Raw genomic sequence first — 18,293 nt, forward strand, 5'->3', positions numbered from 1 at the left:
TGATGTGTGTGGTTGTAAACTAGTGTTAACACCCATGCTATGCATGGAACAAAAGAATTTAAAAAAATAAATATAAAATAAAATTAAAATAAATATAAAATATGTGTAAGTAAAGACTAAAAAATAAAATCAGATAATTTGAAAATCCTACATACAATATCTGGACGATCATCTAATTTTAGTCTCTTAACTCCAAGAAATCTACTCCCTCCGTATTCAAAAGATATAAACATTTAAAACGGCATTGGTTTTAATACACAATTAGTAAAGTAAGTGAGAAAAATTGGTAAAGTAAAAGAGAATAAAAAAAAATCGAGTAAAGTAAGAGAGAAAGATAAAAAATAGTGAAAGTAGAGTTGGTAGATTGTAGGGTCCATGTCCTAAAATAGAAAGATTCTAAAATTTCTATTTTTTAGGAACGACCCAAAATGGAAATAGTTGCTATTTTTAAAAAACGGAGGGGTAATAATCTCTGGCCACTTCGGATTACATGTAAATGTAATAAATAAATTTGGATAACCAATCCATCTATAAATAGCCATCGCATCTTGATAATTTTGGATCATATATCTTGCACCACCAACAGAACTGGAAGGCAGAATGATTGATTTACCATGCATCGAACCATCTGTCTCACCTCGCAGTACAACCTCCACCAAACCACTATACATCATAGCACATAATTTTTTTTGCTAGGTTCTAACAAACAGTAGACGACCAGTCTCAAGCATAGTATAAGCATCAACAACAAATTATTGGAATAAATCAATATTTAATTTGACTCTACACATTAAAGTACTTTCAATCAAATAGAAAAATTCAAATACACTTTAATTATAGAAAATGTTTTAGTAAACAATATAATAATAGAATCAAATGTAACATCAACGTCATCATTATAGAACAGTAGTATATAATTTTGTCTCTTGAAAATAAAACATATATTTGCCCACGACTAAAAACATGCATTTTAGAAATAGGCCAACATGTGCAAGCAAATACTAAAATAACCTAAAATTTCCACAATTAATATACTCGCTTTAGCATAATTTAAGTCAATAGATAATAGTACTTATAGGTATATATCTTGAATAAAATATGATTAATAATTTAATTATTATATACTTATATTATATCGACAAATATTTACAATAATTTAATTATATCACAATAAATTTAGTTTACCAATCAATAAAATAAAAACCCTTAAAATTGAAACTGTAATGAGTATTTATTATAATGACTTTGGCATACCCGAAAGGAACAAAAAATTTGTTTGGTTTGTTTGGTTTATTATAATTAAAATAAAAAGTAATAATGATATTTTATAAAATATTAAATTATAAAAGTATATTAAAAAGATTTGATGAAAGCATAATCAAATATACCTTTAAAAATATAAATTATAAACATTTATTATAATAATTTTTTAACAAACTAATTTTATTCTGTTAAGATTGACAGGAGTACTATAAGCATTTTATAATTAAATATAATTAGTGTCACAGACCTTACTATAAATTAGTTCTCGAATAATTAAAAATTAACTATATATATACACTGAAATAAATATTCAAATTTTACACTAACTCAAAACGTTTGAAATTTTAGATTTGATATTTATATATATTTAGAGCTAGTAATTTTTCTAACAGAATATAATTAGTAATATAAAACTTAGTATAATTAATTTCTACAATCAATTGGAAACTAACTCCATAAATACATCAGTCATCAAGTGAATATTCAAATCTCACTATAATTATAAAACGATCACTTTTGATATTTTAGGTTTGGCATTTTAATTTTTTTCAATATTAATATATAATTTTTTATTTACTTATAATCAGCTAAGTTTTTTTATACTTACAGTTTTACAAAAACATACTCCCTCCGTCCCATTGAAAATAACTCACTTTCCTTTTTAATTTATCCCAACTAAGATAACCCATTACTTAAAATGGAAACACTTTTATCTCTACTTTATTATATCTCTTACTTTACTCTCTCCTCTCAACACACAAAATAAAGTTGCATAAAATCCTGTGCCGCTCAAGAAAGGGATCATCTTCTTTGGGATGGAAGAAGTAGTACTTACTAATATGAATTAGTACAAAATTATTAATATCACTATTAATCGTCCCAAGTCCCACCACCCAAATTAAATCCCCGTTACTAAAAAAAGAGAATATCAATTAGTACAAAATTATTACTATCACTATTATTATTTATTATAGAATATACATGAAATAAATCCCAATTTTACTACATAAATTAATATTTAATCTAACCCTAATACTTCTTCACACACAAGAGCCGCCCCCCTCTCTTTCCAATTTCTCTTTCTTTTCCCAATTAAATCTGCTACTATCACCGCTCCTTCCGCCCTGCATCGCCGGTTCATCCGCCGTACCTCACACTTGCTTGCTTCACCTATCTCACCAACCTCGGCCAGCCGCCACCTCCGGCAATTCTCTCGGTCAACCGCCTACCGTTTCCGCTGCTTTTTTTTCTCCTTCGTCTACTTTTCTTCTTCTCGCCATTGTGTCATATCTCTCTCGGTTTCACGCCCCATCCTAGTTATTGCCGCCGCGGCCCCGACAGCCACTGCACCGTCACTCTCTGTTCCTTCATGCCGGCGTTACCCTTGTTCACGGTGAGAAATCTCTCTCTTAATTCTATTCATGTTTTACAGAATTTGTAAAATAAACTAAATATTTTGGTCTTCAAATTTTCAGAAACGGGTAGATATAAAGATACTACCTTTGTCTGTCGCCGGAGTGATCGTCGGATTCTGGGCTGAATCGTTCCGAGATAGGCACTGCATCAAAAAAATTAGTTTACATTAGTTCACATAAATAAATGAATAAATGCAGTCTCAATTGATTGCACACCTATTTATCAGTGTTTCAAAACTTGTTTGGGAAGTCTCTGCAATGCATTTGATTGGACCATTAATTAAGCCACTGTTTTTTTTTCATCAATAGGTTTATATTTGTATAATTAGTATTAGTATTGGTGGAGGAGATAGATGTAGTATAGGGGGGCATTTGAATATGTATATAAGTAAATTATGGATATGGGCCCTTTTCCACTTTTCCCACTCATGTTGGTTTCAACCTTTGTAGTTAAGAAGTATAGATATTCAATACTACACTTTAGGAAAAGGAGAGAAAAGAAGAAAAGATACTACCTTTGTCTGTCGCCGGAGTGATCGTCGGATTCTGGGCTGAATCGTTCCGAGATAGGCACTGCATCAAAAAAATTAGTTTACATTAGTTCACATAAATAAATGAATAAATGCAGTCTCAATTGATTGCACACCTATTTATCAGTGTTTCAAAACTTGTTTGGGAAGTCTCTGCAATGCATTTGATTGGACCATTAATTAAGCCACTGTTTTTTTTTCATCAATAGGTTTATATTTGTATAATTAGTATTAGTATTGGTGGAGGAGATAGATGTAGTATAGGGGGGCATTTGAATATGTATATAAGTAAATTATGGATATGGGCCCTTTTCCACTTTTCCCACTCATGTTGGTTTCAACCTTTGTAGTTAAGAAGTATAGATATTCAATACTACACTTTAGGAAAAGGAGAGAAAAGAAGAAAAAGAAGATTAACAGTCTGTTCTCTCTCTTCAAACTACCATCATTACATAGAGAAGAGAAGAAGATGAGATGGCAAGCATGGGATAGATAGAAAAAGGTGTCATGAGCATGAGAGGCTACAAAGCCTACTTATTCTGAACTCAGTTTTTTATAATAATAAAGGTATGTCATTCTTTCTTTTTTATGGTTGCACATTCATCCTATGACTCTACACATTCTATCATCTATATGATTAATACAAAAATATTAATCATATGCTTATTACAAATTCTACACATTCTTTCTTTTTAGTTGAGGTACTTATTAGTTACAAATTTTTATAAGTCATTAATATTTGCTTTGATTTTTCATGTTGTAGGTAATTAGAAGGTCAATTATATTTTGTAAACAATATTTAATACAATAGAAATTTACTAATGATGTGTATTTAATTTTTCAGGATGGCTTGCAAAGAGGCTTAAAGGATAATGGAATGCTTTGGCAGATTAGAATAAATATATATTGCACTCTTAAATATTGTAATAGAGTAAAAATAGGCCTTCATGATAACATATATAGACCTGCTGCCTCTACACATTTTTCCAGAATGGCCGAAAATTGTGCAAAAATAAAACATGATATAGAATATTAACATAAAATGGTGCAAAAAAAAAACGCAAAAAGCAACAGTGGTAATGCACATTTTCCCGCCAAAAAGGGCAAAACTGGTATTAAAAAAATTTCTCCAAAAACTATATATTGATAGATTTATGCAAAATTGACCCTAAAACAACATTCCTCTATAAAAAATGCTGGAAACTGAAAAGACTGCGAATGTTGAAATCGCAATTGCTATATAAAAACATTGCAAAATATTTTAACAGTACCTAAACTGCATAACGGATCAAAATCAGTGATTTATTTAGCGATTAACTGTTAACTAAACATCTATTACAGAGGAATTTGGAACAAAAACCTCATGACCGATGGCATCTGAGCACCCGAATCCTGTGACCTGTCACAACAAATACACAAGTGTCTGACCCCATTGATGCTTTGTTTCTGATTATCAACAAACATCGATATATTAACACAAATGCTTACGCAACAATCCTATGATACACTACCCCTAAATATTCTTAATCAAAATACTAACTAACATGCACATCTACGACATGTGCAGGATTATTGGAATCGTTATGTCTGAATAATTTGCTAGAGGCGAGGCTTGGAGGAACCTGTGTATGTATATCAGCAAGTTCTCTCACTCTCGACAGAATTTCAGTAGGAATGGGAACTGACGCGTGCTTCCGAGTATTCTGAACCTGCAAATCCAACCAACATCATCAGCCTACTACACTGTGTATGTTGAAGTTCTTTGAGTTCAGCACACAAACACTATCATTAAATAAAAACTGTCTCGGTGGCATGGATGACTTGAATAAGAACTTCAGGGTAGATGCAGACTTGAAAAACACATAGGTGCTATGCTATGCAACATCAGCCTTCACCCTCCTAAGAGATATCATGTTTAAATGCATCATAAATGCATTTACAACTGACATAAGTTTTAAAAGCTAAAACTGGCAGGTCACTGAAACTGAAGTGGAAATTTCCCACAAAGAAAGAATATGTGGCTCACCCCGTTTCCCATGGGTGATTCAGCCATGCTAGCTCTCAGGAGATTCCTCCATTTGTCCTGTAGGATGATTGCACCTTCTCAATCTATTCTAGTAGTGAAAACCAGAAGACCAACAGTATAGCAAATGCGATTCACCACATAGCCACTCACCTTTAGGTCAACTGATGTTCGGTAAGAATACGAAGAAAATGCAAGGCGTTTGATCTCTGACCATCTACCAGCACCATATTTTGAAACTCCCTCAACCAGTTTAACAACTTCACCAAGTGTCCAAGGTCGATGATGCTTCCTCCTCATTCCTCCATTTGCAGTGGGTACAGTGGCAACATCATCATCTAAATTAGCCTTCAATGATTCCGTACTTTTTACTTCCTGCTCAAACTGAAGGGTTTTCCTTTCTGTTTCTGAAGTGCATCTTTCCGAATAGACAACAGACTGCACATATAGAGGTCCCACTATTCAACAAAGTAGTTGTATAGCATAATAACTTCAAACAAAGAAGCCAAAGCAGTAGCACATATTGAATATTGGATGAGGGGAGAAACATAATCAAACAAGATGAGATAGTTTCCCAGATACAATTTTCACCATGCCATTCAAAATATCCCAATGGGTTCTCTGCTCAAATATTATGCTTCAGTACTCACAACAACAACAACAACAACGTATCCAGCAAAATATTAACAAGCCTAATTGTGAGGACTTATAAGTGATGAATTCATCTGAAAAAACCAAAGTCAACTTAATCAAACTCCATCAGACATCTATCAGGATATATTCATGTAACTAAAAGGCTCTTGAAACCATCTGGGCAGGATCTGGTTTTTTATACATATTCCTGCTATCATTGTGAAACATTAGCTGGATGAAACCAATTCCATTTGGTTTATATTAAACCTCACAGATACAGCAACATACCAACTAATAAAGCTTAAAGCGAACTATGTTGTACTCCCTCCGTCCCACAATAGGAGTCACATTTGGTGTGGGCACGGGTTCTACGAAATGTAAAGAATAGTGCGAGTTGGAAGAGTTAGTGGAATATGGGGTCCACTTCTTTATATTGGTTTTATAATAGAATGTGAGTGAAGCGAGTTAGTAGAATGTGGGACCTACTTACCATTTATGGTAAAAGTGAAATGTGACTCTTATTGTGGGACGGACCGAAATGGCAAAATGTGACTCTTATTGTAGGACGGAGGGAGTATGATTTTTTTCTAAATATGTCATCTAGGTTGCCCTTTATGAGGCCAACCTCAACCAGAACAGTAATACTTTTAGCATTTTACAATCTAATCCGAATTTGTCCATTGCCTGATTTGTTCCTATAACTCAACACTTCACCAGTTGACAGACACGTAGAAGACGAGTACACAGATGATCAGGTAACCATATACATTGTCCATAAACCTGGATAAAATGAGTATAAGAAAATATAAGTTCACATAAAAAACAAATGAATGATGGCACCTTTACCAGGGTCACAAAATTTTTCCTTGGACGGCTTCGGCGAATGCGGTTAACATATGGAACCTGAATTCCAAAACCACCAAGAGAATCTTTCCTGAGGAGATATCTTTGATCCAGTCCAAAATTCTGAATAGATCTAACACAAACTTGTGCAGATGACTGGTCACATGCCGGAGGTTCAACTGAGGAGACAGTTTGAGCACCAGAATCTCTGGATTCTCCTTCAGAAATTTCTTCAATATACCGTCTTGTGGGCTTTCGAACTCTTTTTACTGGTCTATGTTCTGTGTCAGTCTCATTACTCTCACAATTATCCTGACTAGCAGAACTTTGTAATGCCATTGCATTACCAGTTGGGTGGGTTTCAATTTGTTCATCATGGACAGTGTTTGGTCTTTCATTTGTCTCCAGAGCAGATGTAACTACACAATCAACCAAAACAGAACCATCCATACGTTGACCGGTTTCATCCTTACCTCTCTTCACCACTCTGTTACCAATAACTACTAGTGTTGTGGTTGAAAAATCACAAGAATTAGTCAATCCCATAATAATCCTCCTTTTTAGCCACTGTTTGTCTTTCACAGAAGTTTGTCTTCCGAATGTCGCCTGAAAAATCTCCTGAAGATCTTTAACTGATAGGCTGTCAAGGTGTATTTCCCCATTCAACAGTGAGAAATCAGGTCTAATATCAGTACCAACAGGAGAGTTGGCCTTTTCTGATTCATCTAAATGCTTTGAGCATCCCTCTACACTCCCAGACTGGCATTCACTTACATCAACTGCATTTGGAACAAATTTAGAGATCTCCTGCATGGTAAAATTTAACATGCATATTATTGCCAGCGAAAATGTTGAGCAGATCTGTTACATTTACATAATATAACAAACAAATCTTTGAAATGCATAATCTAGAACAAACATGTACATGTTAGAACAAAAAATTTTATAATTCTACAAATTACAAAATTTTAAAGACAAAAGTATTACTCCATTAATGGTTGTTGATATTTAGGGACACAATAGGATACAAGATACTCCACTGAAAAAGATAAGGGTTTTAAAAAATATGGACCATTCCTCACCTTAAAAATCCAGCCTAGTATGACTATAGCAAATAAATATGGTTGTGTACAATAGCTATTAACATGTCTGAAACACCAAATTGATTACCTCATGCATAACATCTACTTTTGTATAGCCTATTTCAGAGTCAGGTGACATATTTTTCTTTTCTGTACCAACTTCTAGGACCTTAAGCTGTGGCTGGCCTGCACAGAAAAGTGATAAATAATTCAGATATCACAAAAATCTAAAAAGAAGGGAAAATCGACAATAAAATCATGATGTTTGGTCAAATTCTGGTACGTTCCGTAAGCTTTAAAGCTTGAATGACAAATCACAAAACTTAAAATCTCAAATGCGAAGATGAGGTGGCGCATGCATGTAATAATTTGACACCATGGATGACAAACAGCACCTAAATTGACGTTTTTTTATTTCATAAAATTAAAAAAAAAAATCCACTTCACCATGAATCTCTTCAATCTCACATCTCTTACCCATCTCACCCTTCACCTAAATGACGTCATGTCGCTTCTCTTCTCCAACAACCGCTGATATCGTCACCACCGATCACCGATTGAAAGGGCAACAATCCAGCAAACTGGAAATAATTGACTATGATTTTCAAAATTTCTTCTTCCATTTAGGATAAATTAAATTGAAAAGTGAACATCTGCGCTGGGGAAATTATCATGAACATCTTCAGATAGTTAAAATGACGTGTCTTCAAGAATGACTTGGCCTTAAAGTATCCACCGTTTAGAAGAGAATCTCAGCATATATGAGTGACTTGGCCTTAAAGCATCCATGATTTTCTTCATCAATCTCTAGTCCTCCACAAGTGGAATGTGTAGAAGTAGTCCAAACCTTTGTCATTTGAATACTGAAACTTCGACAAGCTAAAAAAGACCTCCCTTTTTAAGTTCTATCAACATTTTATGATAGTCCATCCATCCATGTACATTGTAGCCTTCATTGGAATGAGATACCACCCCCCCCCCCTCCCCCCAAAAAAAGGCCAAAATTGAATTGAAAGATGAAAAATTGAATTAGTATAAAAATTATAAAGTGGACGATGAAAATTTATGCCTTGTAAAATTGGAAGGCAACTCATGACAAATTGACTCATGGCGATGGGATGAGACCATGGACATTCCGAGAATCGACGTCCAAGTCCAAGACGAGCCCAAGGCAAAAGTTCACACAGGGGGTTGGAAAATGAAGAGAATGAAGGAGAACTGGAGAGGAACAATTAACAAATCCATATAATTGATTTTGGAAGATAAAAATTATTAAGTGAAACGACGTAGTTTCTAGCACAAGAAAATGATGTTGTTTAACTAACCCTTCACTAACCAGGCATTCATGCCATGTTTTCCCGGTGTGCCAAATTAACTTAAAATTTCCCCAAATGAGGACAGATGGGACATTTGCGATTTTTTCAAACTTCGTGATTTAACTGGCAATTAATCCTAAAAGGAACAGACACGTAAATTAAATGGCATGTTAGAGAAATGTGAAAGCTGATATTCCCAAAAACATACAGGAGCATGAAGTACATACACTTAAAGCTGTAAGTTAATCAGTCAAATGTCACAAAGCTGCAATGCCTCAAATATTTGGGATTTCTTTCTTACTCCAGGTTCATTTTTTATGGATTGTGTAGATTGGCTTATTGCTTATGTAGAGTGGCTTATGGTTATGAACTGATATAAAGGAGAAAGGGAAAAGGTAGGTGAAATATTGATAGCAAGGTGCTCTGCAGAGGGGACAAGTAACAACAGATCGTGCATGTTGTGTAAGCCAACTTTAGAACCACAACTATGAACAACCAAGATTTCACAAGTCTAGTAAGGCTCTAGCTGCATTCACTGTCCTATGAAGATCAACTATGGATAAATGTATTCAAGACATTGATAAGACACCTCCAAGATGTTCTGGACCGGGAAGAAAATGTCAAAACTTTTCCAAACACAGCCCAGAGAGGACTCATCAACATTATAAGCCTAGGTATGGTATATGTTACTTGAGTTCATTTTCAAGTGCTAATGTGGATACTCCTAAGCACCAACTGAGCCAGGATCCAGCTTAGTTTTATTCTTGATGCATTAAAAAGATGGGGAAACCATGGAGATTGGGGTTTTGCTTATTCAACATTGTACATGTATTAACTTAGAAAACTGTTGTGCATGATGTGTTAAAATGGAAATTGCAACTGTAATGCACATTTATTGTACAGAGACAAATAAAGGGGGAAAAAGAAAGAAATTTCGGTACTGGACCTGAGCCTTCAACCTCAGCTCTTTTTGAACCACACGATTTACTCCCACTATTTATGCTGCATCCTAGAGTCTGACCAGCATCTATATCTCTTACTTTACATTTATCATCTTCGAGCAAGTCTTTGGCTGATATAACCTCATCGTCTGTTGCAGGTACTAATCTCCCATTGCCATCAACCTTAAATTTTACAAGATACCCAATTTTATTTAATCAGGCACAAAGAAAATCACTACCAAACTCCTGCCTCAAAAAAAATCACAGTACATGGGATATGAAACATGTTGCTTTAGTTAATTGGTTTTGAATAACCCATGCAAACTCCAGACCGCGGAATCATATTTCCTAGGAAACAATTGAATTGAAAATGCAAAGCAAGCCCGAACATAATACAACGGTTTCCACATTAGCACCAGTCACATAATAATTTCCACAAAGAAATATTGATCAACGGCGGATAAAGCTGTGTACCCGAACAAGCTGATAAACAACAGGATCAGCAGTGTCTTGCAACGGAAAATCTTCACTTCTAGCATCATCATCTCCAAGCATACCTACTACTGTTTCCATTGATAATAGAGCATTCGCCACTCATATACAACAACTGCCAACAATTAAAAGTAAATAAATACAAACCATTTTTCACAGAAACGTTAATTCCTCATCTTTAAAGTCAAAATCTCAAATAATTGCAAATTAATTCAACGCATGCACGACCTATACACATGCTCCTCAAATTAGAATCAGTATGCTTCTCCAACATCAAATACACAATAAATTCCATCAGCATTTCCTTGTTCGCAGGCAAAATTGCTAACCAACAGATACATAAATTAAGATACGCTACTACATGTGACAGTAATCAGCTAAATTAGAGGCAGTTACCCAAAAAAAAATTAAAAAATAGTAGCAATTGAGTTCGTAAACCAACTTATCACAAAATTCTACCCGAACTCAGATCAAATAAGTAGAATATCCGACCGAAGGAGAAATCAATTTCAGTGTATTTCTCTTTTCCTGAGCTTGGGGATTTCAAAATTTTGCGTTCAGACGGAGTGAGGTTTTCTTCATTTGCTTGGTGAGCACGCTGTTTGTACTACCAAAAGAGTCCGGAATCCAAGCTATCGTGTTAACTGGATTGGAAAGTGGAGATGATATCCGGATATGTTTCAGTCATTTCGAATTGCCCAAATTGACCCCGTCAGTGCAAAGCTTGTTTTCTCATTAAATTAAGGATAAAAAGGTAAAACAACACCAGTAAAATATTTTAGCTGATCATCATTTAATTACTTATGTCGTCATAGTCAAGGTAGATTCATAGTTGAGGAGTGAAAAGTCGCAAATGTCGTAAGATATATACTCTCTCCGTCCTCCATTAGAAGTTACAGTTTGACTGGGCACGGATTTTAAGAAATGTAAAGAAAAATTAATTGAAAAAGTTATTGGAACGTGGAATCCACTTTTTTATATTGGTTTTATAATAAAATGTGAGTGAAGTGAGTTAGTGGAATGTGGGACCTACTATCATTTATGGTAAAAATGAAGTGTGACTCTTAATTGGAGACAGATTGAAATGGAAAAGTGTGACTATTAATGGGAGACGGAGGGAGTATTAAATTAATAGTATTAGATTATAGGATTATATATTTAATTATTGATTAAGTTGGCTAAATTAATTTTGGATTAATAATTAATGGAACAAAAACCAGAACAATAATTCGAAATCTTGGCAGAAGCATCATACTAATAAGTGAAAGCTAAAGGATTCTAGAGAGCATGACTCGATCAAGTTACTATACACAAGTGACTCAATCAAGTCACTCACCCAAAATGTGGAAACCATGTAGATAAACTTGTCTGTTGATGTTCAATCTTTTCCATGGACCTTCAATCATACAACATATATCAACATTTGTCAACACTATAAATTTTTTTGAGTTTAACGAGCATTTATGTCTATAAACAAATGAGTCTAAATTTTCTGCATTATAAATTTGGTCAATAGAACAAATAATTACAGTAGATTTCTTGCAGAAGTAAAACTATAATTTCACAATTTAGATAGACTTTGACTACCTATCTTAAAAGGTTGCGGTGTCGGTCCAAAAGTTTCCTTATCTGGATAAGATGAGGTCTCGCCAATTGTTGTTTCTTAATATTTGTATACGTATAATATTGAGCAATTGAGTACTAATTATGCATTGCTTTGACTTATCAATGAGTGTGATTTATTCGTAACTCAGGAAATTTTATTTGTGTAGTGATAATTAATACTCTCTCTGTCCGTAAATAAGAGTCTTATTTCAATTCGGCACTAATTTTAAGAATTGTTAAGAAAAGTGGATGGAAGAAAGTTAGTGAATATGAGTCTCATTTGTATAAATTATTTTTAAATTATATGTGAGTGGAATGAGTTGGTGGAATGTGGGGTCTACTTACCATTTATAGTATTAACGAATCAGGACTCCTATTTACGGACGGACTAAAATAGAAAAACGAGATTCCTATTCGCGGACGGAGAAAGTAATGTTTAGCGTGCTAGGATTGTTATTGTCTTGAATCATGTCTCGAGAAAGTCTGGGTTGGTAACATCCTCTAAAGGTGTTCAGAAAATAGTTTTATTTTTAGAAATCTAACTAGTTGAAAAATTTATTCTATGAATAACTAATAATGTTTTTGAACTAGGCCACTATTGTTAAAGATGTTAATTAATTAAAGTTAGCCGCAGACAATATTTATAGCTTAAGTATATGATATAATTAAATTAAATACGAAGTTTGGATTACTAGAGATGTGGTTTTAGAGCGGTCTAAAATAATATTAAGTTGAACTTGAATTAAACTGGGATTCAATTTAATTAGCAAAAGTTCACATATTAGATCAATTCCAACCTCAATAAATCTTTAATTTGACCCATAATAACTCTATAAATAGAAGATTAGACATTAAATATAATACATCTTTTTATAACACAATAGCCATAGCCCAGAATAGAGATTTCAAAAATCCCCATTTTTCAAAAATCCTTTTACCACTCCAACTTAGTTTCACAAGTCATCTCTGAGTCTTTGGAGAATCCATGCATCAAGTTGTCATGTAAGTTTATTGTTTGTTTTTAAATGTAGTACTCCCTCCGTTCCACTTTAGCAGTCCCATTGACTTTTCTGCACTCATTTTGTAAAAATAATAATAAATAGTTATAGTGGAGAAATAATAAAGTAAAAAAGAGAATAAAATAGAGAAGAGCCTTATCTACATTATTCTCTTTTTTACTTTATTATTTCTCCACTTTAACTATTTATTATCATTTTTACAAAACGAGTGTAGAAAAGTCAATGGGACTGCTAAAGCGGGACAGAGGGAGTAGTATATTGTTAAAATTTATATCTCTAACTTCTAAGTTACTACTACCTCCGTCCCTCAAAATTTGCTACACTTTGACCCGACACGGGTTTTAAGAAATGTAATGGAAAGTTAATTGAAAAAGTTGGTGGGATGTGGGTCCTACTTTTAAAGTATTAGTTTTATAATAAAATGTGAGTAAGAATGAGTTAGTGGAATATGTGGTCCACTACCAAAAATGATAAAAGTGAAGTGTATCAAATTTTCAGGGACGGACCAAAATGGTAATATGTATCAAATTTTCAGGGACAGTAATATATATATTTCAATCTTTTTATAGATGCTAAATAAAAAAATTGAAACAACAAGAGATACACCTAAAATATCTATGTACATGAAGATAAAACGCATGGTGGTGATGGAGATGTTGAACCTACTCAACGTCACCAATCTAAAAAAGAAAAAAAAAGTAATCGAGAAAAGGTCACACCACTACACTGATCAAAGCTAAATGTGTCCTTTATGGGAAGTATATGTGGGGGTGATTCTAAGAATTACACCACTACACTCAAAGCTCATTTGAATAAATTCAAATAATGTTAATTATAAGTTTAGATCTTAGGTAATTAAATTGATTTTACCATCTGGCCCAAGTTCATCTCTCAGTGCACGGAAATTTGACGAAGAAGAAGTTATGAATTTCTTAGCTCATATGATTTGTGTTGATGAGATATTTTTTTAAGTTTGTTGAAATGGATGGCCTTTAACACTTTTTTTCTAAGGCTTGGCCTAATTTTCAAATTCCATATCTAGATGGACAATTTCTTGTGATTGCTTTGAGTTGCATGACAATGAAAAGTATTTGTTCATAGCATTACTAAAATTCGACAAGCCAATGAGTTTGTCTTACACAAATACACAGATCTCTATCCAAAAAGTGAATTATATGTGTTTGACAACTCATTATAATAATAGTTTTTGAAAATTAAAAAAAAAATATCAATTTTGTCCAACTTCTAGTCATAAGGGTAAGACACTGGATGGATATTTAAGAAATGCTTAATAGTTGGGGTACTAATAAAGTATTAACTGTTATAGTTAATAATCCATTCTCAAATGAGGCTACCGTAGGATATTAATCCGCACATTATGGTCAAATTTGCACAAAAAGTTTTAAGTTTTATATAAAAAGTTTCATTAGTGTTATAAATTAATACATTCTGTTTAATTTCTTTAAAACCGTCTATTGTTTTAACCTTTTTCATGTGATATCAGTAGAATAATAGAAAGAAGAAAGATCACTTAATTGGTGTACTTGCTTACTTTGATTGTTGTGTAAAGAAGAAATGCCACTTAGCAATACTTCTCAACAATTAATCCCTAAAAAAATCTGGAGAACTTCTCTCTCAATAATTGGTGTACTTAATTAATTACTTTGATTTTTGTCTAAAAATTCTTGGTGTATTTAATTACATTGATTTTTGTCTAAAAATTTTGTTGGCTTTGTAAAAAGGGTCGAGAACCTCTCTATTAATTGAAGCTTATAATTTTTTTTTTTTAAAATACTCTCTTTTCCACCTTTGCTAAAGTCTTTTAGACCACCTTCATACATTGGAGAGAGGATCACTCATATAAGACAAAATAGAAGTAAATAAAAATAATTCTAAATTAAATAAACCCAACCCCCCCTCTAGTTCCGTGTCACCCTGCCGCCCCCGAGCAAAAGGGGGATGGATCCCCTACTGTAGTATAAACCACAGCACCATGTGTTGTGCCTCAATACGCACAAATTCACGAACAAAACGCAGATTTCTATCACCAATTCACCATTCTCTTTCTTTATCTTTTTCAATATTCTATTTCTTATTTCTTTCTTGTTTTCACATTACGAAAAAGCATTGTAAGATGTGTTTATTTCATATTCATTCTTATTTTTATGCATATATATTTTTTCTTTCATTGTTAGTTATTTGCATAACATTTCAATATTTTATTTCTTATTATTATATTACTAAATAATAAAGACATTGTAATATACTTATTTAGCTCGAAAATATGACATCCTTAATTTTTTATTCTTTTTTAAATAATGAAATTTTGGTAAAATCTGAAAATATAAACTGTACTTAGTTATCATTTTTAATAACGTGGTATAAAGTAAGCCATAGTAGTATTTAAAATCGAATGATAAATTATATGCCCAAATTAAATGTTAATCAAGTCATCAAATCAAGTTTGTTCCGGTATAAATAGTCATTACCTGTTCTTCTACCGTAAAGGGGGCCGCTTGAGATTGTTTAAGCAATTCGCGTAATCGTTGACCTCTTGAAATATATGAAATCAAGTCATCAAATTAAATATTAAAATTTATACCACAGCAGAGGATCCACCCCAGGCAAAAGTGAGGGGGCAGGTACACAGGGCTATTTCCTATTGGTGCATAATGAAATATGTTTTATTTTTATTTCTTTACTTTTAGTTATGATTTAGTTTATTGATTTATGTCATGATGATCCGTATATATAGGGATGTATTCATATACTTTTCCCATCTTTTATACTTTTTACTTCTCAATCTATGCCATCCATAATCAAGATCCTAAGGCCGAAATTAGAGCCTCATTTAATCATTTTTAACCATTAAAAAATTGAGAAAAGGGCGTTTAGGGAAGTACACATGCACGTTTGTTATGGTAACCCCTTGATTCACTCCATCTTAAAATATTGCATGAAATCTGCTCAAATATATCTCTTCTTCGCCGTCAAATTTCTCATTATTCTCCATTGAAGACAATTCTTGTTCTAAATAGTCTGACGAAAATTTGATATTTATATTTAGTCGTTGCGTTTTAGGGAGACAATTCTTGTTGATAATTTTATTTAGTCGTAGCGTCCCGTAATTTCTTCTACACTGCAAGAAGGTTGTTCGTCTCCAATGGAAGAAGATTATTCTTCAACAATGGAAGAAGGTAATCTTTCCAGAAAACTGTATGAATATTCTTTCCATGTTTCATTCATTGCAAAGGAGAGACACAATCGTTGTTGCTTGTATGTAGTCTGTAGGGATTTGTGCGACCTTTTCCTAATCGTATCAGTTTTTATTTGGTTCTTGGGCCACAATCGTGTACTAGGAGCAAGAGTTTAGTTTTGGTCTCGGCTAGGGTTTAGAAATCAGGGCGGCTAGGTTGTTATTTTAGTAGATAAGAGTAATGTAGACTTTGTACTGTGTAATTTAAAATTTAAATTATATAATGCACGTTTTATAATTAGTAATGCGTATGTCAGCTGAGACTTGTTTTTTTGTGATTGTATACAGTGGTTGTTGTTCATGTTTGTTCTTCAGAATTGACGCTCGTGGTTGGGCTTTTTTATTGTTGCTACTACCACAACCGTGTATTAGGAGCAAGAGTTTAGTTTTGGTCTCGGCTAGGGTGTTATTTGAGTAGCTAAAATTAATGTAGATTTATTACTGTGTAATTTCAAATTTCAATTATATAATGCACGTTTTATAATTCGTAATGCGTACGTTAGCTGAGACTTTGTTTTTTGTGATTGTATACAATGGTTGTTGTTCCTGATTGCTCTTCAGATTTGAAGCCTGTGGTTGGGCAGAAGTTCAAATCATTAGATTTTGGTTTCGCGTTCTATGACGTGTATGCACGTGCTGTTGGTTTTGATACGCGTAAATCACAAATGAGGAAAATAGATGGTGTTACTACTTGGTATAGTGTGGTATGCAATAGGCAAGGCAGCAAGAAGTCGAGCGAGGATGACCAAGCGAATGCACGGTCTGGTTTTTCGATCAAGCGCCGACGGTTATCCAAGCGGTGTGGATGTAAAGCGAGGATATCTTTCAAGTTCTTCTCGGAAGGAGGAGTTCCAGGTTATTTTATCGAGGAGTTCACCGAGGTTCATAACCATTATATGGTTGAGTCAGAGCATCAACATTTTATGTCACTCAATCGAAGGACGTACATCACCAATTTATTTTGGATTGTTCGAAGGCTAATATAGGCCCCACACTTACGTTCAGTGTTTTGAAGGAAATACTTGGTGGTTTTCAGCTAGTTGGTTGCAACGTTGGGGACATCAGGAATGCTTCACGAGACATCAAAGCATACGCAAATGGTATTGACGTGCAAATGGTTTTGGATGATATGGCTAAGAAGAAGGAGATGTCCGAGGCATTCACATACGAGTACGAGGTTAATGCTAGTAACCAATTGGTTGCTCTGTTTTGGTGTGATGGTTTGATGAAGAGGAATTACCATATGTTTGGTGATATAGTCGCTTTTGACACCACCTATAACACCAATAGGTATACATGACGTGCATTATAACATTTGGATATGTACATTATTACCTGCAGTACTATTTCTGTTATTATGCATTATATGTGTCGAAGTATGAATTATGTTTGCCTTTGCTACGCATGTATTGTATGATCTTCGCGCCATTCATGGGAAAGGACAATCATGGTCGACCAGTAACTTTCGCTGCTGGTTTGGTAAGCAGCGAGAAGACAGGCGTTTTTGCATGGCTGTTTAGAAATTTTTTCCAGTGCATGGGGGTTGCTCCGAAGATGATCGTTACAGATCAAGATTTGGGCATGAGGTCGGCTATTGAAGAGATTCTTGTCGGGACACGTCACAAATGGTGTATGTGGCATATCATGCATAAGTTGGCCAATAAAGTTCCTGGTCGGTTGTTGCGAGACGAAGATTTCAAGAAAGAGTTCAATGCCTGCGTCTGGTCGGATCTGCTTGAACCCGACGAGTTCAAAGAAGAGTGGAACGGAGTACTTGAACGTTACGACCTGGAAGACCATGGTTGGTTGAAGACATTGTACGACTACAGACAATTATGGATACCTGCATACTTCAGAGATTTCCCACTTGGGTAG

At 34.0% G+C, this 18,293-nt stretch overlaps 1 protein-coding gene and 1 long non-coding RNA gene across 11 annotated transcripts; both read right to left on the minus strand.

Moving 5' to 3' along the window:
• Window positions 1-2,199: 2,199 nt before the first annotated feature.
• On the minus strand, window positions 2,200-3,275 carry LOC125186247. The gene is made up of 3 exons (XR_007170392.1): window positions 3,194-3,275; window positions 2,764-2,821; window positions 2,200-2,646 (listed from the first exon to the last, which is right to left on the minus strand). It is a non-coding gene; the product is annotated as an uncharacterized LOC125186247 (long non-coding RNA).
• Window positions 3,276-4,494: 1,219 nt separating this feature from the next.
• On the minus strand, window positions 4,495-11,162 carry LOC125188517. 10 transcript variants are annotated; one of them, XM_048085417.1, is made up of 9 exons: window positions 11,031-11,162; window positions 10,521-10,653; window positions 10,052-10,229; window positions 7,878-7,975; window positions 6,705-7,514; window positions 5,385-5,669; window positions 5,235-5,291; window positions 4,831-4,917; window positions 4,495-4,654 (listed from the first exon to the last, which is right to left on the minus strand). In XM_048085417.1, the coding sequence occupies exons 2-9, from the start codon at window positions 10,617-10,619 to the stop codon at window positions 4,544-4,546; spliced, it is 1,725 nt and encodes a 574-aa protein (XP_047941374.1). In that variant the 5' UTR covers window positions 10,620-10,653; window positions 11,031-11,162; the 3' UTR covers window positions 4,495-4,543. The 10 variants fall into 10 exon arrangements, with proteins under 10 accessions (XP_047941374.1, XP_047941371.1, XP_047941375.1 ...); XM_048085414.1 differs by having other exon boundaries at window positions 10,998-11,156; XM_048085418.1 differs by having other exon boundaries at window positions 6,711-7,514; window positions 10,998-11,154.
• Window positions 11,163-18,293: the final 7,131 nt, after the last annotated feature.

The sequence above is a fragment of the Salvia hispanica genome, chromosome 5, assembly GCF_023119035.1.
Source record: "Salvia hispanica cultivar TCC Black 2014 chromosome 5, UniMelb_Shisp_WGS_1.0, whole genome shotgun sequence".
Lineage (NCBI taxonomy): Eukaryota > Viridiplantae > Streptophyta > Magnoliopsida > Lamiales > Lamiaceae > Salvia > Salvia hispanica.